This window comes from Papio anubis, chromosome 8, assembly GCF_008728515.1.
Source record: "Papio anubis isolate 15944 chromosome 8, Panubis1.0, whole genome shotgun sequence".
NCBI lineage: Eukaryota > Metazoa > Chordata > Mammalia > Primates > Cercopithecidae > Papio > Papio anubis.
The window spans coordinates 136,621,926-136,638,413 of record NC_044983.1 but is presented as its reverse complement, the minus strand read 5'-3'; the positions used below and the strand labels follow the sequence as shown (position 1 = coordinate 136,638,413).

Below are 16,488 nucleotides of genomic sequence, written 5' to 3'. Positions count from 1 at the left end.
GGGCCCCAGCAAACCCAGACTGGGAGGGAGTGGTCAGGGAAGGCTTCCAGAGGGAAGTGACTTTGTGATGAGCCCTAAGGGCTGAGGGGGAACTAGTCAGGGACAAGGAGTGCTCCAAACAGCAGGAATGCATGTGTGGGGGCCCAGAGGAAGGGAAGGAGAGGAAGGGAAGGACAGGCAGGGGCTGGAGGTCAGAGAGCAGAGGGCTTGGAGGCCATGGCTTTGACTGCCAGCTGGGGCTCTGGTCTGCAGAACCTGGGAGCCCAGGAAGATGACAAGCAGTTAGGAGACAGGGCACATTAGGAAACCTCCAGCATGAGTGAGGAGCTAGCGGAGAGACCCTAAAAGTGGAAAGACCCAGGAGGAAGCTGATGTGAGACCACAGGCAGGGACCAGGGACCCCCTGTCCAGCCCCTGCCTTGGGCCCCTCCCACACTGACCTGCAATGCTCGTATCTGCCCTGAGCCCCATCCCACTAGGGTCTGGCTCAGGACCCAGTCTAGGTTTGCTGTTCCAGGCACCCAGGCCCTGGCGATGGTGGCCTGCTCATGTGGCTGAGCCCAGCCAGGCCTGGGTGGCAGCACTGCCCTCACATGCCCTCTCTGCCCACAGCCACACCTTCCAGCTGTGGAGGGCCCTGGGGGCCGAGCAGCCCACGAGCCACCTGGTGTTGACCATGCTGCTGGCCTGGCTGCAGGAGCGGCCTCTGCCCACCAGTGCCAGTGACAGCAGCCCCTGCCCCAAGGAGAAGACCTACCTGCGTTCGCTGGCTGTGAGTCTCTGCCACCGCCCTGTCAGATACTGGTAGCACCTCAAGCACTCTCTGTGCCAGGCTGTAGGGGGGCACCCCATATCCAGGCTGCAGACACCCATTCCAGCCCCAGCCTGGAGGAAAGCTGCCCAGGGCTGACCACACAGGCCCAGCTCCCACCTCCTGGCCAAGGGCTGTGGGCTCCTGTCTGTGAATCAGGACAGTCGTGTCCGTCCCCCGGGCTGGCAAGGGGACTCACTCAGTCACTGTGGGGAGGCCTCAGAGAGGGGCTTCAGGTAGAGGAGAAGGGTGTGGACAGACGAGAGCCCTCCCCATGCTTGGGTTCTGGGGGGTCATAGATTCTAGAGGAATCTTAGAGGCTGCCCTCTGCAGCCACCACCCCCCTGTAGGAAGCCCCCGGTTTTCCTCATAAGCCCAGCACTGCTTCTACACTCCCAGGAGCCATGAGCTCCCCTCCTGCCATGGCCACACCTGTCCCCCTTACCTGGTCCCTGATGAGGCCACAGCTGTGTTCCTGTTTAGAGCTTTCCAGGCTGAGTCCCTGCCCCAAAGGCCCCCCAGCAGTGGCCCAGAACTCACAGCAGCTCCCCTGCCACCCAGAGCCCGCCAGACAAGCTACTGCCTGCAGCAGGCGTGTGATGAGGGCTTAACAATGGTGGCCGGTGGGAGAGCAGCCCCTCGGCCCAGGGATTTGTCAGCTGGCCATCCCCAACACCCCCGCCCTGGTCGGCCCTGGGCTGATGCTGCCTCCTACCAGAAGACCCCACAACAACACGGGTGAGACCCACCCAGGGGCAGCAGGGGAGCCTTCCCTGCACCCCACCACGCCGCCAGTTCCTGCCCTCCCCCAGTTGTCACTCCTCAGTGCTGGCCCCACCCTGAGAACATTCTGGACTGAGTGCCCTGGCAGGCACTGCAGGGCCTTTGGGGCTGGGGGCTGCTATCAGCTGACTCTGCCTTCCAGGGCCATGGGTTCCCCAACTCCCAGGCATCAGGCCCTGCTGTGTGCCAGCCACAGAGCTGAGGGTATCGTGGGACCACACAGCATAGGACCTTGCCTTCAAGGCAACAGAGCAGAGGGCCCAGATGCCAGCGGGCCACCCCTCAGACAGGGGCAAAGTGCAGAGGGCAGATGGTGGCATCCAGTGTGCAGTCTGGGGGAGCCCCTGGGTCGAGGTGGAGGTCTGCAGGGGTGTAGGGTGGACAGCATCCAGGTGGACAGCTGGGGGAGGCTGGGGACCACTAGGCCATCCAGCAGCAGCGAGACCCAAGCAGTGGGTCCAGAGGGTGCCAGAGAGGGCCAGGCTGAGGCTGCAGAGGCACAGGGGTCAGGTCCCACAGGGAGGGACGGCATGTGGACACTCAGACTTGGTCCTGGAGAGCTTGGAGCGGGGAAGGACGAGCATGCTAGGATGTGGCTTTTGTGGGACAGTAGGTCAGAACCCCTGGTCCCGGGACCCAGGGCGTAGGAGCCTCACTCCATGCCCGCCCCCGACAGGCCATGAACATGCTGCACGAGCTGCAGTTCGCCCGGGAGTTCAAGCGGGCCGTGCAGGAGGCCTACCCCAAGCTCTTCCTGGCCCTCCTCACCCAGATGCACTATGTCTTGGAGCTGAACCTACCCTGGGAGCCCCAGCCCAAGCAGCAGGCCCAGGAGGTGGCTGCACCCAGCCCCCAAAGGTAAGACTAAAGCCTCCCAGGCCTCCTGGCCTGGCCAGACACACACAGGGTTCCGCAGGCATCCGAGAGCAAAGACTGTGTTAGCCTCACAGGGCACAGTGACAAAGATGCACACCCCAGGGACTCAAAGCAACATCTCCCAGTACTGGAGGCCAGAAGTGTAAAACCAAGGTGTCACCAGGGTGTGCTCCCCTGAAACCTGCGGGGGCCTTCCTCACTGCTTCTGGTTCCCAGTGTCTGGTGGCCACACCAGGTGCTCCTGGGCCTGAGGCTGCACCACGCTCATCTCTACCCCTGTGGTCACCTGACATTCTCCCTTGTGTGCTGGTGTTTAAATTTCTCCTTTTTTTTTTTTTTTTTTTTCCCAGCTCTGTCAGAATTAAGCTTTAGTTCATGTCTGTCGAGTGGTTCAGCAGTTGAACAGTTAAATTTAGCATCTGAATAAATTTTCCCTTCTTATAAGGACACCAATCATTGGGTTAGGGCCCCACCCTAACGACCTCAACTTGATAACATCTGCAAAGACCTTCTTTCCAAGTAAGGTCACAGTCACAGGTACCGTTGGTTGACTTCAATAGCTTTCTTTTCGGGGGGGACACAATTCAATCCACAACAGTCATGAACCCAAAGCTCCATCCACGGCCAGGGCCACAGGGGTTGCGGTACTTTGTTTGGCCCACTTACCCATCACCTGAGGGTGCTTGGCAGTAGAGATACTTAGTGTCGCTGCCATACAGGGACCCCAAGGGGACAGCAGTTACCAAGAGCACCCATGCAGTGAGCCACATCTTACCCCAACGGGCTTCCTGCGAGGACTCGAGATGAATCTCATTGTCCCTGCTCTACAGATGAGGCAACTGAGGCTCAGAGAGGGTCAGAGGCTTCCCCTAGGCCACACAGTATGTCCACGAAGAGGCGACCTGGGCTCACCCATGGGGGCAGATGCCTTTCCAGGCTCTCCTGGGCATCTCACTGGCCCTCAGCACATGCTCAGACTGACATCATGGTCAGCTGCCCGCTCCCCCGCCCGCCGTATTCTGGCCTCAGTAGGGCTGCCTGCCTTCATCTTCCCTCTACACGGGGTCATATTTCCAAAAATCCAATAAGCAAGTCTTTAAAAACCGCTGGGGCCGACTCTTTTCATTTGTTTGTATTATGATGTGCGTCACGCAATTTGTCAGTTTTAACAGCTCTCCCCAAGGCAAGTCACTTAAAAAAAAAAAAAAATGCCACTTCTCATCTTGCCTCTAAATTCGAATGTGCATGAAGTTCCTTTTTTATTCAGTTCAACCATGCAAAATGCATGAATCTTTCCTAATAAGCTAATAAAACGTTCTCCTCCTGGTACGTGGGAGGGTTGGGAGAAAGCCTCACCCCGTCTGCTCCTCCCGCTGCTGGAATGTTCTTCCCGCAGCCATTCTGCCTCTGCAGGCTCTGCTCACCCGCACCTCGCTGAGGCCTCCCCCACTACCCTCTAAAATAGCAGCCCCTTCGGCGCCTCCCACCCTCTGCCGCTTGATTCCCTCCACAGCACCGCCGTCAGCTACCATCTGCGATCTGCACCTTTGACCTGCTTTCCTGCCCGCAACCATGGACTGGAAGGTCCCGAAGAGCCAGAGACGTCTGTCTGTCTCTCGCGGGCTCCCATACAGCAAGGACGTCTGTCTGTCTCACTGGGGGCTCCCCATACAGCAAGGACGTCTGTCTGTCTCACTGGGGGCTCCCCATGCGGCTGAGACGTCTGTCTCTCGCCGGTTCCTCCACCATCAAGGACGTCTCTCTCTCTCGGGCTCTTCATACAGCTAGGACGTCTGTCTGTCTGTCTGTCTTGGGCTCCCCACACAGCAGGGATGTCTGTCTCACTGGGGGCTCCTCATACAACAGAGACATGTGTCTGCCTCTCGCGGGTTCCCCCACCAGCAAGGACGTCTCTCTCTCTCTCAAGCTCCCCATACAGCAGGGACGTCTGCCTCCCACAGGGCCACGGATGGTTTCTGCTCAGGCCGCTCTGCCCCCCATCCTGGCCCCTCTCCGGGCGGGTTCTCCTGGAGCCCTGGTGGTGGCCCCGGCAGCCCCCGCAGCCCCAAGAGGAAATACTCTCACCATGGACACAGTCCTGGGCTCTGATTGGCCTAGCTTGGTTCATATGCCCACTCCTGAACCAATCACCTTGGCCACAGGGGCCTGTGCGGCTCTGATTGGCCAGGCCTGGCTCCCACGCCCTCCAGAGAGCGGGATGGGCCCAGGTCTCTTCAACCACCATTAAGGGGCCCAGGCTCCAGTTGCCAAACCAGCAGCCACGCCACCCAGCGCCACCCTGGAGCCAGGGAGGAAGGGAGGCATGAGAGCACAGGGTCACCCAGGTGTATCCCGGTGGCCCAGCGTCTGAGGTCCCTGCCAGGCTGCCGTGGCACTGTCAAGGTGGGGACAGGGGCCCAGAAGGACATCTGGATGGGCAGTGCTGAGTAGCCACTGTCTCTGCATGCCCAACACGGCGGGGGTGGCACAGGACACCGTGGGGCAGCAGGCGAGTCTTGAGGCCTGATTGGGCTAGCCCTGAGCCTCTGAAGTTCTCATGTCCTGCTTAGATGGGCAGGCCTCTGAGACCAGCAAGCATCGAGTGGGGTCGAGCAGGGCACCCTTCCCCTGGCAGGACTGCAACAGGTGCTGCCAGGCCTGCCAGAGGGGCCTCCCTCTCCCCTGCTCCTCCACTAACAAAGCCTTTTCCTTAGAGACGTTTCCTGCGTCGGTCAGTTCTCAGCTGGGTCCTCCTCCAGCCAGTCTCCACCCTGTCCCACAAAGGAATTCTCATTGTTCTCACATGTCATCCATGTGGGCCAACTCTGTTTAATTCGAACGGGCTACATCGTTTCTCTTCATTTCAAAGACATTCATCATTCTCAGCCTCAGCTCATCCTCATCTTTCCCTCTGTCTCCCGGGGATTTGGGGCCAAAGGCTTGTGATCAAAAGAAGAAGAGGAACTTCACACCCATTAGGTTGGTTACTGTCCAAAAGAAATCAGAAAATGAGTGTTGGCGAGGATGGAACTCGGAAGCCTTGTGCACTGTTGGTGGGAATGTAAAACGGTGCAGCTGCTTTGGAATAGAATATGGAAGTTCCTCAAAAAATTAAATATAGAATTTCCATATGGCCCAGGAATTCCACTAATGGGTGTACACCCAAAAGAAAGGAAAGCAGGCACCTGGGACAGATATTTGTACACCCTGCTCACAGCAGTGTTACTCACGATAACCAAAAGGTAGAAGCAACACAAGTGTTCATCAATGGGTGAATTAGAATAAGCAGCGTGGTCCATCCATACAACAGAATACTACTTAGCCTTGAAAAGGAAGGAGATTCTGATGCTACAACATGGATGAACCTTGAGCACATTCTGCTGAGTGAAATAAGCCAGTCAAATACTGTATGAGTCCACTTACTTAAGGTCCATGAGTAGCCAAATCTAAAGAGACAGAAAGTAGAATGCTGGGTGCCAGGGACTCGGTGGAGGGAGAATGGGGAGTTAATGTTTAATGGGGACAGAGTTTCAGTGTGGGAAGAGGAGAACGTTCTGGAGATGGATGGTGGTGATGGATGCATAATATTATGAATGTGCTCAATGCCACTGACCTGTACACTTAAAATGATAAATTTTATGAGACGTGTTATTTTACTACAATTAAAAATAAAAATAAAACCAGAAGAGCAGGAGGTAGTGGGAGAGGGAAGGGGGTCTCATGGACCCTCAGGCTGCGGAGGAGTGTGGAGAGCAGAGGGGCTTCGCCTCCTCTTTCTCAAGCGCCTTTACCCTCTCCAGGGCCAGAGTGGGGAAAGGAGGGTTGGTCGAGTATGGGGCAGGCATCACTGGGATGCCAAGTGTCCAAAGAGGCTGAAGGCAGGCAGTGACATTGGGACCAGCAGGAACAGAGGGTGGTTCCTTGAGTCCACGGGCAGGCAGGGACTCAAGGGCCTCCGCCTTCATCGGTCTTGGGGCTATGTATGGATTTCAGGAGACACATGTCCCTGAGCATTGCGTGGGGTCCTGGGCTGGAGGTGAGTTCTACGGACCTGCAGGGGAGTTGGGCGTGGACTCCCGAGAATGCTGAATCAGCCCATCTTTCTGGAAGCCCTGCGGGGACTGCAGGGACAAGGCAATCTCGAAGAACAAGCCATCACAGTGCCCAAGAAGTCACAGGACCAGAAGCTTCTGGAGTCCTCCCAGAGCAAACAAAATGCCACTCCCCCTACCAAGTCCCCTTCTTCTGAAAACGATTGTCACATTGTGGCTGAGACCAGTGACCTGGAAAATGCTGCCTCTTTTTATGACACAGCTCGGGGAGAGAGGACAAGCCAGCTGGCATTTGGATTGGCACTGTCAGAACTTTCACGGATGGCATTTCATCATTTGACACTCGGTTTTGCAAATCTGCTTAGAAACGTGCCTGGTCCAAGCTGACAGCCTCGTCCGGGCATGCTCACACATCCAGGGTGATGCACTCACACTGACCAAGCGCGGGGGGCAGGGGTGGGGGGGTGTGGCTGGAACAGTGAGACAGGCCAGCAAGCCAGGGCCATCTCATGTTTCACTGGCCGGCATTCTGGGGCTGTCTACCTGTGCCCCAGGGACTGCGTTCAGTGACAGTGACATCCTGTGACAGTGACATCACTGGCAAGTTTGGAGCCAGGGCCCAGCTTGACCCCACCTCTGTGCCCTTGGCCAGGCTGTGTGACAGGACTGCTCCCTCGTCTGCTGATGGACAGTGACAGTAGAGGGCCACCTCAGCTGGGCAGGTGAGGCACTGCCCATGGTACCTGGCCAGTACCAAGCACACGGTGACACCACAAGCCATGCACGGCATCTTTTTCCGTCACTCACAAGTGAGGGCCAGTGCTGCCGCATTTCTCCATGTCCTCTGAGGGCAGAGGAATCTCGGGAGTGGAGAATGGACACTTCTCTGGGCTCCACTATGCCACACGCCCTGGCTCTCCCGCGCCCTCGCCCGCTGCTACCCTCCGTACTCTTCGCCCATATTTAAATGCTGCCATCCTCAAGCTGAAGGGCAGGTGCCCTTCAGCAGGGTGCCCCTCCCTAGAAGGGCACCCCCTGATCTCTGCCCAAGCAAGGCCCAGGGTCTGACTGGGCACACACTGCCTCCCCGTGCCCGGCCCAGCTCCGCCAATCCTAGGCCCCAGCATTTCCACGTAAAACAGGGCAGGAGAGAGCAGCCCCAGGAGGCCTCAGTGATGCCAGGCACAGGAACCAGAATGTGCCTTTCTATCTGGGTCAGCTGGGCACCCTTCCCAGGGCAGGGGGTGGCCCAGGGGGCTGCTTGTGGCCTGAGGCAAGCCCTGAGCCCCCTCTGCTCAGCTGCAGCATGTCACTGGAGGCACTGAAGAGCCTGCTGTCCACCACGGGGCACTGGCGTGACTTTGCCCACCTGGAGCTGCAGGGATCCTGGGAGCTCTTCACCACCATCCACACCTACCCGAAGGGCGTGGGCCTCCTTGCCAGGTACGGTGGGGCCAGGGCAGGTCAAGGCAGCCTGCTTCAGGCCACGCCCATCCAGGGGGCTATCTGGACTGCAGCGACAGGCCACGGCCCCCTGTCCCCGGTCACAGGCACACACTCAGAGCCCGTTGATGCAGCATCTTCCCCCAGGCCTCACCCTGGCCTGTGACCTCCTAGGGAACAAGGGCTATGCCTGCTTCTCTGTCTCCCACATGTCCAGCCCAAGCCTGGCACACAGTGGGCAGTCAGTGAGTGCAAAGCGAGTGGGAACGTGCCCGCCACGTCGGGGCACTCCAGGATGCTGGCCCTGATGAGATGGGTGGGGGCAGGAGGGTGGGCTCTGGGCAGTGACCACCAGCCCAGGCCCACCCCTGCAGGGCCATGGTGCACAATCACTGCAGGCAGATCAGAGCGGTGCTGCGTCAGCTGCTGCCCAGCCTGCAGAGCCCAGAGGAGCGTGAGAGGAAAGTGGCCATCCTCATCCTCACCGAGGTAGGGGTGCAGGCCAGCAGGGAGCACCTCAGATGCCTGAGCCTCCTTCTCCAGCCTCCTTCACACCCCAGCAAAACCCATGCCAGAGCTCACCCTGAACAGGGAGGCTACCCAGACAGACCCCCTCGTACCCCTGCCTTCCCACTCCCAGCCCTTGGAGGGGGTCCGCAGCTTTTGGGGACCTGTCTCCCCACTCGGCCCTCCCTGGCACAATCCCTGCAGAGCTGAAGGGGCACTGGGAGCAGACTCAGGTAGGTCCAGGCTCCAACATCAGCCCTGTCCTGCCTGTGGGACTCAGGGTGAAGCCAAAGGGGAATGGGTAGAAGCAGATGCCACTGGGCATGGCACACTTTGCAGCTGTGAGCTCAGGCAGGGGTGGGACTGGGGCGAGGAGGGTGCTGTTTCCGTAACTGACACTAGTAGGGGAACCCAAGCGAAAGCCTCATGCCAGCTCCCACCCACCAGCTGCCTGGGTCGCCCTCCATGGGAGCTCTATCCCCAGGTGCCCCACAAGCCTGGCTCTTGATAACAAGTGAGGCCTTACCTCGCTGTGTAACCTTAGGCAAGGCCCTTTCCCTTTCTGGGGCTGTTTCCCCAGCTGTACATTGAGGGGTTGCACCAGGTAGGTTTCAAATACTTGTTAACCAAGATACCCAAAGGGCACTGGTCAACCTCCCTCCCTGAAACTCCCACTGGACCCCGGTCCTAAAGGCCCACCCCTCAACAGACGCAGGCGCCTCAAAAAAGAGTGACCTGCCTGCCCTCCGGGGGCCACCCCAGTTCCTCTACAGCCCTGCCCTGCTGGAGGTGCTTCCCAAACAAGCCGCCTTGACCGTGCTGACACAAGGCCTCCGGGACCCCAGCCCTGAGGTCCGTGTGTTGAGTCTGCAGGGCCTAAGCAACATCCTCTTCCACCCAGATAAGGTAAGGGCTGTCGGACACGGCTGCTGGCGCACATCCGACCCCACAGAACAGCCAGTGCACCGGGTGTAGGCAAGGGCCACAGGGTTGGAATCCCAGCTCTGTCACTTTGGGTGGTGTGGCTTGGGACAGCTGACTCCACTTCTCTGGGCCTGTTTCCTCATATGTAGAATGGGGCAGGTTGTGGGAGGGGTCAAAGTATCTATTCCCCGGGGACAGTCTCCTCCACACCTGAGAGAGAGAGGGGCCTTGTTGCAGGTCTCCAGGTGGCCACCATGAAGCCCGCCAGGTGGCATCCCAGGGCTCACCCAGAGAGGAGAACGCCCTCTGAGAATCTGATGAATGGGCCTCTCCAACCCATTGCTGACTTCTCCAGTCCCAACCAATTCTACCTCTTCACCATAATAACCCATATCCCATCATGGACAGCTGTGGGAGGGAAGGCCTGCAATGCCACCTTTGGGGGATCTGGCCTTACCCCAGCTACAGCCCCCACAGCACGAGGGCACCATGCAGTGGTTAAGAGTCCAGGCCCTGGACCTATTCCCGCTCCAGCACCTTCTAGCTGGCAGGCTTTGTCAGCTCTCCAGGCCTCAGTGACCACATCTGTAAAATGGGAGCAGTAATAGTGCCTGCCTCTTGTGGTAGGCAGGTCATGAGTGCCATGCGGAGACCAGTTCCTGGCACGTGGTCAGCCCTAGAGGCACTGGCTGGCAGCAGCAGCAGCAGCAAACTTCCTACCTGGCTGACTCTGCACCATGAAAACACTGAGTTCGAGGCAGAGATTTTCTCACCTGATCAGGAAGTGTGGAGCCTTAGCCTCCCCTCATCCACCCCAGGGCTGCATTAGGACCCCAGAGGGAAGGCGACATGCCCAGCCCCTATTTCTGTTGTTGCTGGAGAAGGATGTTATGAACATAAATATTTTCAGGGCTTGTGGGAGAAAAGTGTGATCATGGGAAGGCAGCAGAAGGGGCCGTTTCCAAAGAGATCCCAAAGTCATTTGCCTAGCAGACTAGTTCACTCTGACTCTCCTCCAATCACAGGTCCCCACATGGTTAAGAAGACTGACCTCCATTAGGGTCACAGTTGGCAAAGCCCTTTGCATTGTGCATGATGCATCGTAGGTGCTTAATGGAAGATGGAGACTAGATAGCACTTCCTCATTGATCTGTTCATCCCTCCATCCTTCATCCATCCACCCACCCACCCATTCATCCAGCTATTCACCTACCCATCTATTCATCTCTCCATCCACGCCTCCATCCATCCACCCACCCAATCATCTTCCCATCCATCCACCCACCCATCCACCTACCCATTCATCCCTCCACTCATCCATCCATCCAACCATCCACCCACACATTCAGCCAGCTATTCACCTACCCATCCATTCCTCTCTCCATCCATGCCACCATCCATCCAACCACCATCCAACTATTCACCTACCTATCCATCCACTCACCCATTCATCCCTCCACCTATGCCTCCATCCATCCACCCATCCATTCATTTCTCCAGTCATCCCTCCATCCATCCAACCATCGACCCACCCATTCATCTCTCTATCCATGCCTCCATCCATCTACCCATTCATCCATCCCTCCATTCATCCATCCATTCATCCCCCCATCCACCCACATATCCCTCCACCCACCCACTTGTTCTTTGGGTCCTTCACTTATGAGTCATTCTTGCAATATTTATTTTGTTCATTCTTTATATGTCTACTCATTCACTCAATCAGTTATTTACATGGTTGCTCCCTCATTCATTCATTCATTCATTCATTCATTCAGTGTTTGGTTATATCTGCACCAAATGTTCTCCCAGGCAGAGAGATGATCAGTGGGAAGTTTCCATGTGCCTCCCCTGTACCCTGCACTGAATACAGGCAATACAGAAAGGCAAAGAAGGGCCCTGCTAGATCAGGAGGACCAGGTCCAGAGAAGAGGGAGTGGTTCCCCACCTGGCATCAGGTGGGATGTGGGCGAGCAGCCACAGCAGGCCAGAGGAGACAGGTCCTGAGAGCACTGCCAGCCAAAGAGGCCTGCCGGCTTGGAGATGTGCAGGCTGAACCAGGTGTGGCTGGGGCAGGCCACCCCGCTGCACTCTCACTGAGCGGAACTAGGCCAAGCTATGCATTTTTATTTTCTTTTCTCGCCATTTCCATTACAATTTCATTCTGTTGTCCTGTTCTGACCTGGCCAGAACCCTGGTCTTCAAGCACGGGCTGCACACACAGATGTTCACAAAGTGTGTCTGTTGAATGGCTCACTTGCTGAAAATGAATTTAATATTTTCAAAGCAAACAGCTTTGAAAGCCAACAAAGTTGCTATAAACTTGTTTAAAAGTTGTAAAAATCACCCTGGTTTGCACACAAGTCACTGCTAAGGGGCCCAATGGCAGGAAACATCCATTGGTGGGCACACTGCTTTCTGACCATTCATCCCGGTAACTCAGGAACTCACTGCAAACACGCAGTCAAGTGGAGCAGACAGAACTGGCTGAAAATTAATTTAAAAAAAAAAAAGACAAGTCGAATGTGTTGGCTCACACCTGTAATCCCAACACTTTAGGAGGCCAAGGCTGGTGGATTGCTCAACCCCAGGAGTTTGAGACCAGCCTAGGCAACATAGTGAGACCCCATCTCTACCAAAAACAAAAGCAAAAACAAAAAGTCAGGTGGCACGCACCTGTAGTCCCAGATACTCAGGACACTATGTAGGATTGCTTGAGCCTGGGAGGTCAAGGCTGCAGTAAGCTATGACCACACCACTGCACTCCAGCCTGGGTGACAGAGTGAGACCCTGTCTCAGAAAAGAGGCCACCCTGTCCAGGCCACACAGCTCCTGGTGGACAAAGCCCAGGTAGGGGCACAGCTCCCCGTGGCGGGCAGGGCCAGGCCGGAACCCACAGCTCTGAATCACCACCCCCCGGCCCGCGGTGCAGACGGGGTGAGGGGAGCAACTGGGAGGGTGAGGTGGGGCATGGGGCCAGCGGGTCCTGGTGCTCTCTGCCCACCAGCCGCCACCACCCCCAGGGAAGCCTGCTCCGGGGACAGCTGCGGCCCTTCCTCGACGGCTTCTTCCAGAGCAGCGAGCAGGTGATCGTGTGCATCATGGACACCGTGTCAGACATGCTGCACCGACTGGGCGCGCAGGGCGCAGGGAGCCAGAGCCTCAGTGTTGCCATCAGTGCACGCTCCTTCTTTAATGATGTGAGCACTGGGGCAGGGCGGGGCTACCTCCTGCTCACGCCCTTCAGGACCCTCCTCCCAACCCAGCTCCCTTCCTCTGCCAAAGGGGGGACCCCAAGCTGCAGGCAGAGAGGCCCAGGCCCAGGGGAGCTGCCCGCTTGTGGCCCTCAGTTGAGGTGGGCACTGTGCAGGTGGGCTGGGTGGGTCCCTGGCGCTTGCCCCTTCACCACAGGGCTGAACTAGTTCTTACGTTCAGTCTCCAAGTGCACTGGTCTCCAGCCCCACAACAGGCTTACCCAGATGTAACTTTCTGACATGTCAGCACGGTTAGTGTGGCTGTTTTTCCTTCACTGGGAAATCAGGGGGACAGGCGCCCCTCAAATGCATTCATGAGGCCTGGGCTGCCAGGATGCAGTTGTGAGTAGAAGGGAGATGTGATTCTTACGTCCTCAGGGACGCCAGAGAGCCCTGTGTGAGTGGGGAGCCCCAGCCCTTCCCCGGGAGCCAAGAGCCTGGGTGAAGGAATCCTGCAGAAGAAACTGAGTTACACCCCTACAATGAGGTGTGGGATCCCAACTTGGACAAAAGCTGGGGCCCCTAGACAGGTCTGGCCGTGCCTCTGAGCCTCCTCCTTGCAGGAGCGGGACAGGATTCGGGCAGCAGCCATGGCACTGTTCGGGGACCTGGTGGCGGCCATGGCAGACAGGGAGCTGAGTGGCCTGCGGACCCAGGTGCACCAGAGCATGGTGCCCCTGCTCCTCCACCTGAAGGATCAATGCCCAGCTGTCACCACGGTCAGTGCCCACCCCAGGAAAGGCAGGTGGTAGGCCTTCACCTTGGCCAGGGCTGGAGCCCACAGGCGGCCAGGGGACAGGGCAGATGGACGGCAGCAGGGCTGCCTGAGAGTTGGGGGAGCTCCCACGGGGCAGCAAGTGGTGGGCAGAGGGTCTGGCCACCTGCACTGGTTTCTCTGGCCACAGTTGGCCTGCCCGCTCCCCGATGCACCCACGCATGCAAGCGAGGCTTGCCGTCAATGCGGCACGACCCGGTCTTTTCTGCTCACTGCTGTGCCCCCAGTGCCTGTCACGGGGCAGGGGGTGCAGCAGTTCACAGAGGTTGTGTGAAAATGGACTGCACCCTGCCTGCTGTGCCAGCACACGCTGTGTGCACAGCCCATGAAGTCACAACTTGGCCTTGCAGGTCTCCCTGCCATGGGGAAAAAGATACGCGGCAACAGTGGAAGGGGCAGAGGCAGGGGCAGGGCGGCGGGCAGGCCAGCCTGGGCTCCGGGGGGCCAGGTGCTGTTGCCAGGGTCCCGGAGGCTTGCCAAGGGGCACAAGCAGGACAGAGCCAGGGAACACCCCCACAGCAGGCTGCCTCCAGTGCCCACGGAGGCCTGTGGTCTCTAGGGGAAAGGGCTCAGACACGGTGGGTGACCCTCCACGCCTGTCCCCGCAGCAGGCCAAGTTCACCTTCTACCGCTGTGCTGTGCTTCTCCGATGGCGGCTGCGGCACACCCTCTTCTGCACGCTGGCCTGGGAGAGGGGCCTCAGCGCCCGCCACTTCCTCTGGACCTGCTTGGTGAGGGGCCTGGGATCGGTGGGGAGGAACAGGGCCAGGGAGTGGGGACCAGGCTTGCGGCTCCCCATTCACCCCCGTCTCACACACAGCTGCTATGGCAGCTCCAGGGGCTGGGCAAGGCAAGCTGGGGCCGGAAGACCCTGGTATCCCCAGGGCCCCCCAACCCGCCCCAGCCAGGTGTGCTCTCCTCCGGCCAGATGACCCGCAGCCAGGAGGAATTCGGCATCCACTTGTCACAGGCCCTCAGCTACCTGCACAGCCACTCCTGCCACATCAAGACCTGGGCGGCGCTCTTCATAGGTGGGGGGGCAGGGCCAGGCTTGGAGACCCCCAGGCCTGCCCCACCCAAACACCCTTGACCCTCCCTGACCCACCGCCCACAAGAGAGGAAAGGGGGTGGATGAGGAGGGGCTTGGGGCTGAAGAGGGGCAGGGGTGGGCGGGAGCCCCCCAGGAGACAGGGAGCCCGAGCCGCCAGCTGCCCATCTGTCGCACAGGCCACACCATCTGCTGCCACCCCCAGGCCGTGTTCCAGATGCTGAACGCCGGGGACATCAACCTGCTATTGTGCAGTAAGCGGCCCTCCCTCCAGAGCCCCCGCAGCCCACACCCTCCCACCCCTGCCCAGCGCTCTTCAGACCCATGGCACCGACAGCAAGACTGAGGCCCCAGAGGGGAACCCCCGCCCCCGTACCTAGCATCAGGACAAAGACACAGGCCTCCTGAGCAGTGCCCAGCCCCCATCCCACCTTCATGTCTTGAGGCTGAGGTTGACCCTTCCCCTCCCCAGGCCCCCATCAGGGCACCTGGGGCCTGAGGCTCACACCCACTCCACAGCTGCCTCATGGCACCAATAGAAAAAGGGGCCACGGAATGGGGGTAGTGGGTGAGTAGTGGAGGGAAGCAACCCAGGCCTGGAGTCACAGGAGGTGGGGTCTGAGCCGGCCCCACCCATCCCCCACACCCCACCCCACCCCACCCCTCCCCACCCCACCCCACCCGGGCTGGGGTAAAGGGGCTGCTCCCGGCTGGGGTCACCTCTGACCTGCTCCGGGCTGGGGGTCACCTCTGACCTGCTCCGGGCTGGGGTCACCAATGACCTGCTCCCGGGCTGGGGTCACCTCTGACCTGCTCCCGGGCTGGGGTCACCTCTGACCTGCTCCCGGCTGGGGTCACCTCTGACCTGTTCCTCCTCTTCTGGAGCTTTTGAACATCTCAAAAGCGACCCCGAGCCCAGCATCCGGGAATTTGCCACCAGCCAGCTCTCCTTCCTCCAGAAGGTGTCGGCCAGACCCAAGCAGTGACCTCCAGCCATCCTCCCCAACTGCCTTCCCCCGGCTGTGCCCACCTGGTCAGCCCTGCCCCATCTGCCCCCCACAGAGCTTGGTTTCATAACGTTTTTCCATTTGAAAGAAAGATCTAGATTCAACAAAGCAGCTTGATGCGTGTCAGCTCCCTGCCCGCCAGGGGCCCTTCTGCTGCGACCAAGCCAAGCCCCAGGAGACACTGGCAGGACTTGGGGACAAACTCAGGGTCAGGCCCCGGGGACAGAGACAAGCTGTGAAGTCCGTGAAGCGCTCTGCAGGTGGACGCCCGTCCACTCCTGGAGGCAGGGTTCCCTTGATTGAGGCCTGAGCCCAAGCCACAGCCTGCCGGGGTCCCAGGGTCCTGGGGGCTGGGCAGGCCCTCGAATCGAGGGCAGCTTCTCCCCAGGGTGGCTGCTCAATCTTCAGTCTGTCTCCAGCTTGATGTGCCACAGTGGCTGGGGGCTGATGGTGGGACAGAGTTCCCTCAGTCGGGACCCCAATGTCTCCCTCCACCCCCATCAACATCCTTCTCAGTCCATTCAGGGTTAGCAGCAGAACCAGCCAGGCCCACCCTGGACACACTGTGGCCTGAGGCAGGAGTCTTGGCTCTCTGAGCCTCAGCTGTTCCATCTGTAAAATGGGCAGTAAGACCTTTCTCCCAAGACCCTTGGAGGGATTAGTCCAGAGGCAGGTACCCTGGACTCCCAGAGAGCCACCAGGGAACCTACCTGCCCAACCTTCCACCTCGGCCTGGGTTTCCACCTGGCCTGGGGTCCACACAGCTCCTGGAGAGCCCCTCCCTGCAGGGCTCTGCCTGGGCTCTCATCCCACGCTGCCTCTGTCTGGGGATTCTGCCAGGCCAGCCACCATCCCACCCATGGGATGATCCAGACCGCACCCCCTTTCCCCTCCTGGCCAGTGCTGACCCCACTCCACACTCAGCTCAGGCGGTCCTTCCACATGGAGCATCTCCCCCACCTCCCAGCCTGGTACTCTGCACTGTGCCCCCCAGGCCCCTCCTCCACA

General features: G+C 59.0%; 1 protein-coding gene and 1 non-coding gene across 4 annotated transcripts in view; one reads left to right on the top strand and one right to left on the bottom strand.

The window, feature by feature from the left end:
• Positions 1-15,588, top strand: part of LOC101026823 (maestro heat-like repeat family member 5) — a 71,586-nt gene extending 55,998 nt beyond the window's left edge. For 2 of the 3 annotated variants that reach the window (XM_031669784.1, XM_031669785.1), the window contains exons 20-30: positions 613-772; positions 2,271-2,452; positions 7,822-7,965; positions 8,340-8,454; positions 9,235-9,378; positions 12,420-12,596; positions 13,214-13,369; positions 14,034-14,156; positions 14,354-14,456; positions 14,653-14,727; positions 15,359-15,588. In XM_031669784.1, coding sequence (XP_031525644.1) covers positions 613-772; positions 2,271-2,452; positions 7,822-7,965; positions 8,340-8,454; positions 9,235-9,378; positions 12,420-12,596; positions 13,214-13,369; positions 14,034-14,156; positions 14,354-14,456; positions 14,653-14,727; positions 15,359-15,459 — 1,480 coding nt within the window. In that variant the 3' untranslated portion in view covers positions 15,460-15,588. The remainder of the gene's footprint in view (positions 1-612; positions 773-2,270; positions 2,453-7,821; positions 7,966-8,339; positions 8,455-9,234; positions 9,379-12,419; positions 12,597-13,213; positions 13,370-14,033; positions 14,157-14,353; positions 14,457-14,652; positions 14,728-15,358) is intronic. The other variant, XM_031669786.1, reaches the window with a different exon arrangement.
• LOC116268759 lies at positions 2,821-2,895 on the bottom strand. Its single transcript, XR_004175925.1, has one exon. It is a non-coding gene; the product is annotated as a small nucleolar RNA SNORD5 (small nucleolar RNA).
• Positions 15,589-16,488: the final 900 nt, after the last annotated feature.